Source organism: Phragmites australis, chromosome 19 (assembly GCF_958298935.1).
Source record: "Phragmites australis chromosome 19, lpPhrAust1.1, whole genome shotgun sequence".
Taxonomy (NCBI): Eukaryota; Viridiplantae; Streptophyta; class Magnoliopsida; order Poales; family Poaceae; genus Phragmites; species Phragmites australis.
This window is the reverse complement of record NC_084939.1, coordinates 13,213,020-13,221,905: the sequence shown is the minus strand read 5'-3', so window position 1 is coordinate 13,221,905 and position 8,886 is coordinate 13,213,020. Positions and strand designations below refer to the sequence as shown.

The following is an 8,886-nucleotide window of genomic DNA, read 5'->3' as shown; positions in this document are numbered from 1 at the left end:
GCATGATTAAGCTCTTTATGTACATTACGTTGCTAGCATTTTGCTAATGCATCTAGGTAAAATTCATCGGTAATTGACCAAAATACGCGATAACCGGCCATCTCGGTCCAGCTTCAGAAACCGAACGGTAACCGAATTTGAATTCAAAGAATTTGAAAAAATAAAAAACTTCAAAAAAAAATTAAAAAATCCTAAAACAAACTAGACATAATTCTAAGACCTTCTTTCAAAACATTTTCAAAAATAATATCGTTTGTATCATATTCTATAGGGAGGAAGTTTGAAAAAAATGAAAAAAGTTGAAGTGTGCAGCTCAGTTATTAACTCATGTTAAGGAAAAGTTTAACATGCAAACACATATTTTTCTTGTGTAGAACGTATCTTAAGAGGATCTTTAAAATTGATTTCACTTTATTTAGAGTTTTATTAATTTCTCTATGATTTTTACAAAGTTCACAAGTATAAAGTGAATATGTTAAGAACAACACTGTAATTAACTTTTTCATGTCTCCTATTATTTTTTCTACATAAACCATAGTATAAATAAACTAATAAAAGTGGTTTCACTAATTTTTGAGGTATGATGGGTCAGTTATGAATTAATCTAGTTGCAACACATTTACACAATCCTGAATGTTACAATAACTAATTCATAAGTTCATGTATTTTTAAAAGACATAGGATCATGTAATAAGACTAACAAAATTAGTTTCATGATTTTTTTATTAGCAAAGAGTAAACTATGTATTTAACTTGGTTTAATAAATACATTTTCTCACAGAAAATTTTGAACTTTTTTATAAGTATAAATACTTTTATCATGTATATCATGTTACATGGAAACCAACAAAAAAAATTTTACTTGATTTGAATCTCAGATGAATTAGCTATTGATTTTACAAGATTGAGATAATTTTTAGATTTTTTGTTGAACTTCACTTAAAATCGAGAAAACTGCGTCATAAATCGAAAAAATCAAGTAGTTAACGACAAAACCGAGCGGTTGCCGACAATGCGGAAAATTCGAGAAAACCGCTCGATAAGTCGAGAAAATCGCTCGGTAACCGGTCCAATTCGTCCGGTTACCGATTGGCTGAAATCGCGATTTTTTCTCTAAATTTCAAATTTATTCAAATGAATTTTGTCCGAAATTTTTTGAAAATTCGTACGGTTACCGCGGTAATCACACTTTTTCGATTACCGCCGGAGCTCGGTAACGTAAACATTGAATGCATCTGGTGTTTCTGCACTTAATAAGGCTCTTGTGAACAGACTGCATGATAGTTGCTTCGGTTGCTTCAAGGGATGCCTATTCACTTAAAAGATGTTTGCTCGCATGAATGCATGGAAAGGGCACCTGTTCGTTGATAGGATGTCCCTCTGAGATGTATATAAGAAATCCTCGGCATCAAGAAACCAAGCACTACATTCACATACGTGCACACTTGCATGAACACAAAGAAATGCTTCTGTCTTTCTCGACCAGACAGCAATCAAGAATATTAGTTCATGCACATATACATTACACATTGTGTCATCCTTCTCTAACATCGAAAGAACACTAAACCATCGAGGGAAAGAAGAGAGAAACACTCTGTTATTGGTACTCAATGCGTGTTCCACGAAGATCGATATATGATTAAAGTACGTATATCAAACTATTAACATGTTGAATCAAAGTTGTGCTTAAACAATTATGTCTAAATATTTCCGCACACAGATTTTTGTTAGGCTGCTGTGACGATGCAGGTAAGGAGCCGATAGAAGCCAGTGCAGATTTGTTCGGTTTTTTATTTAGGTATAACTCAGAACACACAATACTTACACACATCACACTCACGTCTCATGTATATACACGCGTACGTGTTTTAATCATACGCTAAAGATATATTGAAGGGTCCTAAATTTTCAACGTGCATAAACATATTCTACTTAACGTGTACACACGTGCGTACCCTATGTTACGTTAGAAACTATCTCGAGAGCAATTGAAGGATAAACCTCCAAGTGAGACCCCAAATTCGATATCAGGATCGAATCCAGTGGCAACGATTACAACCAAACAGTTGACCAATCGAGCTATGGCTATATCTTAATTTAATTATTTTTATCACAACTTATAAGTAGATCAATGCCACATCTCATCTTGTCTCTTTCAAGAAGAAAAGTCCCTCTCCCCTAACACCGTCTCCAGAATCATTATACGAAAGAGAGCGCTCACACTCACTGCCGGAACTAGCTCCTCTAACTTTGTGAGAAAGGTAAAGACAAACAGTACCAGAAACAGTAGTTTACAGTGAAATACTTAGCAGGAGTACTATTTATGATATATTTTGCTGCTTTTACTGTATCTCGAGTACCATATTGATACTGTAGTGATAAATATGAACGGGTTTATTTTCGATCTAACGGATTACAGTCAAAGCAAAGTCGCATACTGAGGAGCCGGTTCCCTCACGGCCACCCACAACCAGGGTTAAAAAACCGTCGGTAACCGCCCAAAAATCGCAGTTACCGACCTTCTCGATCCGGTCCGGTCCGGTTTCAGAAACCGAACGGTAACCGAAATTTGAATTTAAAAATTTCGAAAAAATAAAAACAAATTAAAAAAAATCAAAAAAAAAATCTTAAAAAAACTAGACACAATTCTAATACCTTCTGTGAAAAAAGTTTTTAAAAATAATGTCGTTTGCATCATATTCTATAGGGAGAAAGTTTGACAAAAATGAAAAAAATTGAAACGTGCTGCTCAGTTATTAACTCACGTTAAGGAAAAGTGTAACATGCAAACACATATTTTTCTTGTATAAAACGTATTTTAAGAGAATCTTTAAAATTGATTTCACTTTATTTAGAGTTTTATTAAATTCTCTATGATTTTTACAAAGTTCACAAGCATAAAGTGAATATGTTAAGAAACATCACTGTAATTAACTTTTTCATGTCTACTATTATTTTTTATACGTAAATCATAGTATAAATAAGCTAATGAAAGTGGTTTCACTAATTTTTGAGGTGTGATGGGTCAGTTATGAATTAATCTAGTCGCAACACATTTACACAATCATGCATGTTACAATAAATAATTCATGAGTTCATGTATTTTTTAAAAGATATAGGATCATGTAAGAAGATTAACAAAATTAGTTTCATGATTTTTGGATTAGCAAAGAGTAAACTATGCATTTAACTTGGTTTAACAAATACAATTTCTCACAGAAAATTTTGAACTTTTTTATGAGTATAAATACTTTTATCATGTAGATCATGTTACAAGGAAGCCAACAAAATTTGTTTCACTTGATTTGAAGCTCAGATGAATTAGTTATTGATTTTACAACGTTGAGCCCTTTTTTGGGTTTTTTGTTGAACTGCGCTGAAATTCGATAAAACTGTTCGATAAATCGAGAAAATTGAGCGGTTACCGACCCAAACCGCTCGGTAACCGACCAATTCAAAAATACGAGAAAATCGCTCTGTAACCGACCCAAACCGCTCGGTAACCGACCAAAACCGAGCGGTTACCGAACAGCTAAAATCGCAATTTTTTTTCCAAAATTTAAATTTTGCCAAATCAATTTTCTTCAATTTTTTTTGAATTTTTAACCGATAACCACGATTATCGCGTATTTTCGTTTACCACCTAAGCTCGATCGGTAAATGGAAAACCTTGCCCACAACCACAGACGACCGAGATACAAACACCCATCGTGGATCCGGGCCGGCTAAAGCCCACACCGTCCCCAGCGAACCCCGTGTCCCCGTCCCATTCCATTCCCCACCCAATCTTGCGGCCACAAGCTACCCCTCACCTTCCCCTCCCCCACCTACGCAGCCGGCGGGACCAATCCGATGGCTTGAGTAGCCGCGCAACGACGGCGCCGACAAGCTCCCACCCCGCCGCCTGCGGCTGCAGCGGCATGGACGCCGCGCTCTGCGACGACTTGCTGCAGGAGGTGTTCCACCTCCTGCCGCCCGCCGCCGCGCCGGCTGTGTCCCTCGTCTCCCGACGCTGGCTCGCACTCCTCAGGGCCGTCACCTCGTCCCTGAGCCTCCACCTGCCTGCCTCCTCTGATGCCGCACCAGCAGCGGCGGCGACCCTTGCCGCCCTGCTGTCGCACTACCCGTACCTCTCCTCGCTGGCCGTGATCTCCGCCGCTGCTCCGGCGCGCGACGCCGACGCGGTGCTCCTCGCTGTAGCAGCCGCATCGGCTGCGGTCCGGCTCTCCGCGGTGCGGTTCTTGCCTGATTCGGCGGTCTCCCCCGTCGCGCTGCTCGCAGTCTGCCCTGCCCTGTCCGGTCTGACTTCGCTCCACCTTACCGCTGTCCGCCCCCAGTCTTTCCGCTGGCTCGCATTGCTGCCCCGCCTCAAGTCCTTCGCCCTTGTCAACTCTGCCGCCTGTGTTGACTCAGCCGGCACAAGCTCGGATGACGCCGACGGCGAGGGCGAGGCCGCAGGGGCGTTACCGCTGGAAAGGCTATCGCTTTGCGGCATCCGCTCGGGTGACCGCGGGCTCGGATGGTTGTGGCGGTGGTGCGGGAGCCTCAAGTGGCTGCAGCTACGTGCCTGCGACGGCACTGGGGACGGGCCGGCGTCGCTGGCCTTCGCGGGCTGCCTCGGTGGCTTGCTCACGCTGGAGCTCCGTGCTTGCCGCCCAGTCGCCGACCGCGTCCTCCTTCTTGCTGCTGACCATTGCCGCACGCTAACGTCCCTCCTGGTTTATGACGGTGGCAGCAGCGAGGCACTCCACAGGTTTATCCACCAGCGTGGCGCGGGTCTGCACACCTTGGACCTTCGCCTACCGCTTGACCTGCACAATGGTCACCTCCTTGCGATTGGGGCCGAGCAAATTCACCGTGGCCAGGACGCCATGCCTAGTCTTGCTGCACTTCGCCTTCAGAGCTGCGTCCTTGTCACGGGGGACGGGCTTCGGTCCCTCGCACGAACAGCAACTGGGGCGGGCATCGAAGAGCTCGCCTTGGTGTGCTGTGACGCTGTGGAGCGGGAGCCTGAGCTTCTGACCTTCCTTAGTCAAAGCATGCGGCGTCTCCTTCGCCTTGACTCGTCTTACAACGAGTCACTGAGTGATAAGTGTTGGTAATATGCCCTAGAGGCGATCGAGTTTGCGGATTGGATCTGCTAATGGGTTTTAATGTTGATTAAAAGACTATTATGGTTTAGAGTCATAATGGGCTTTAATGTTGATTAAAGGCCTATTAACGTGCTCTATATAAGAATAGGCAGGGGCCAAGGCGCATGGTGTTCTTTAGAAACCCTAGCTGCCTCCTATTCCCGAACTCCCTTCGAAACCCTAGCCGGGCGCGCGGTGCTAGCACACCGGCGCACGGCGATTTCATCCTTGTACGTGTGGATACCGTGGAGGCGCTGCTACTATTGCGGTGCTGATCTGCTCGGGAGTACTCGGGACGTACCCGTGAGTACTCGGAAGGTGCTCGGGACGTGCTCGGGACGAGGTTGACGATCGACTACTTGACGCGCACGACGTTGGATTGGTCTGCTCCAACTCTTCTTCCGCTGCACTGCTCGTCAAGTGGTAACGATTCATGATCCCCTACTCGCATGGCTTCCTGGTTGAATGCGGTAGAGAAAATTTATTTTAAGCTAGCGTAGCCTACCCGCAACCCTTCAGTGGTATCAGAGTCATCCTGCGTAGTTTTCGATCTGGATCAGTCACATATAGAAGATATGTGATAGAAATAGATTAGATCTATTGTTTTTTATCAGTTCATATGATGGATTGATCAATGCACGGTTGGTTAGGTGAATTAGAGATCGGATGAGATGACAGTCGATGAAACCACATAGCCAAAAAGATTAGCTCGATCTCCCACCTATTTTTGCGTGCGACTTGCCCCTACCGGCTGGAATCACCATCGGGGCTAACTGCGTGCATCGCGACATGGTCGGGAGAACAGCAGATCGAGGTCGTGTGTGCTGTCATCGTTTCTGGAAAAACCTCACGCGATGATCAATGGGATTGATCTAATGGAAATTGAGGCAATTTGAATGACTCGGAATTGGCTCGATACGATCGATCCGATGAGATTTTCATAGCGATTTCATAGATGCGATCTATGTATTTCCGAGAGGTTTTCAGGGCGCTGCCCTGAAACCCGCGGGGGGCGGCTCCCCCCTCGACCCCCCGCCCGCTGGCCGGTCAGCGGGACCGCCGTCGCGTACACGCATAGATTGTTGTAATAACATGATCCCATCACGACATTAGAATTCGATTCTACGCTTAACTCGTTTTTGCAGAGAATGTTGTGACTGGTATGGCCTTGTGATATGTGATGCATATGTATAATTTTTCATGGCCTGCGAGTCATGGTTAATTGCAGCCCAAGGCTGTCATGTTATTGTATAACGGCCTGCGTGTCGACTTGTGATGCTTCTTCTCATGTAATTTATCTAGTGCTATTAGGTGTAATAGACTAGAACAAGATCATGGAGATTTGAAGCATGATGACCCGGAGGACAGGAACCGTGGCGATGGAGATCACCATGTGAAGGGGCCATACTATGTCACAGTTAATATGATTGCCTGTGATGTTTTTATGTTCCTGTCATACTATTTTTTCATGTTTTATATGTGGTGGATATGATTTTCATGATTGAGTAGTTTCCCTCAGAAAAATCAAGAGTAATTGATGCCCTTCCAATAGCTGCACCTACAAAGGTTTTGATCATTGTGTGGTAGGTCTGCCAAAGCAGGGTGCCATCATTTATCTTAACCAGTTAGAGTGGATGTCGGATATCCACACGCATAGTATTGGTTTACTTGATAAAGCTATCAAAACGGTTTTGGGCTTTGGGGCATGGTGTTGGGCGCCGGGGCATTCGATGCCACCCGACAAACAAGAGTCACATATGGATGTGATTAGCAAGGCGTTGCTTACCTATGTCACTAAGTTTCTAGCAGTGATGCCAAAGCTCACTAGAACTTAGTTGAATATGGATCTTGATCCTCTATATGTTGTTATAGGGAAAACACATATAGTGGAGTATCTTTTGTTAAATTGTTTAATAGAAGATTCACATAGGCATAGTGTTGAACCTGCATTTTCTGTTGTAGATCATGGCACCGGCCGCTAGTAACACTTCCAGTTTTAATTTGCGATCGATTCTTGAAAAAGAGAAGCTTTCTGGAACAAACTTTATTGATTGGTATAGAAATCTGAGAATTTTTCTCAAACAAGAGAAAAAGGAATATGTTCTAGAGGTCCCCTATCCTGATGAACCAGCTGATAATGCTCCTGCCGCGGATCGGAGGGCTTATGAGAAGCACACCAACGATTCACTGAATGTTAGCTGCCTCATGCTTGCCTGTATGTCCTCTGAGCTTCAGAAGCAATATGAGAACAGGGATGCCCATGATATGATTGTGGGACTCCGAGGCATGTTTGAGAACCAAGCTCGGGCCGAGAGGTACAACACCTCAAAGTCCTTGTTTGCGTGCAGGTTAACAGAAGGCAGTCCAGTCAGTCCTCATGTGATCAAAATGATTGGTTACATTGAAAGCCTGGAAAAACTTGGTTTTCTCCTTAGCCCTGAGTTGGCTACGGATGTAATTCTTCAGTCGCTCCCTGCGAGCTTCGAGCCGTTCATTTTGAACTTTCATATGAACAGCATGGAGAAAAGCATGGCTGAATTGCATGGGATGCTAAAAACTGCTGAGGAAAGCATTAAGAAGAGCTCTAGTCATGTGATGATGGTTCAAAAGGATAGCAAGAAGAGAAAGCGCAAGGACAAGGCTAAAACTTCGGATGAGATCTCGAGTTCTAAGCCTAAACCTGTTGGAAAGCCCAAGGCTAGCCCTGCAGCTTCTGACACTTGCCACCACTGCCATAAGACTGGTCATTGGCGGAGGAACTGCAAATTGTACTTGGAAGAACTCAAAAAGAAGAAGGGAAGTAAGACTTCCTCTTCAGGTATAAATGTTATTGAAATTAATCTTGCTACTCGTCCTGATGATTCATGGGTATTTGATACCGGATCAATGATTCATACTTGTAAATCGTTGCAGGGACTGAAAAGGACTAGGAAGTGTGCAAGAGGCGAATTGGATGCTCGCGTCGGTAATGGTGCAAAAGTTGCTGCGTTGGCCGTTGGCGTTTACTCCTTATCGCTACCCTCAGGATTAGTTTTGGAATTAAATAATTGCTATTATATTCCTGCCTTGGGCAAAAACATTATCTCTTCTTCATGTTTGGAAGAAGATGGTTATGAATTCATAATAAAGAACAAGTGTTGTTCGATATTTTTGAATGGTATGCTCTATGGTAATTGTCCATTAGTAAATGGATTATATATATTGGATCTTGAGGATATAACTATCTATAACATTGATACAAAGAAGCCTCGGCTTAATGATTTGAATCCCACTTTTGTTTGGCATTGTCGATTAAGTCATATAAATGAGAAGCGTATGCAGAAGCTCCATAAAGATGGTCTTCTACATTCATTTGATTTCGAATCATTTGATACATGCGAGTCTTGTTTACTTGGCAAGATGACTAAGACGCCTTTCACTGGTCGAAGTGAGAGGACAAATGAATTATTGGCCCTAGTACATACAGATGTATGTGGACCGATGAGTTCTACAGCTAGAGGTGGTTTTCAGTATTTCATTACTTTCACCGATGACTTTAGTAGATATGGTTACATCTACCTAATGAGGCACAAGTCTGAATCCTTTGAAAAGTTCAAGGAGTTCCAGAATGAAGTACAAAATCATATAGGCAAGACAATTAAATTTCTGCGATCAGATCGTGGAGGTGAATATTTGAGCCATGAATTTGGTGATCATCTAAGGCAATGTGGAATCGTTCCACAATTGACTCCACCGGGTACGCCACAATGGAATG

General features: G+C 43.1%; 1 protein-coding gene across 1 annotated transcript; it reads left to right on the top strand.

The window, feature by feature from the left end:
* Positions 1-3,920: 3,920 nt before the first annotated feature.
* On the top strand, positions 3,921-5,102 carry LOC133900203 (uncharacterized). The gene has a single exon (XM_062341325.1). The coding sequence runs from the start codon at positions 3,921-3,923 to the stop codon at positions 5,100-5,102; it is 1,182 nt and encodes a 393-aa protein (XP_062197309.1).
* Positions 5,103-8,886: the final 3,784 nt, after the last annotated feature.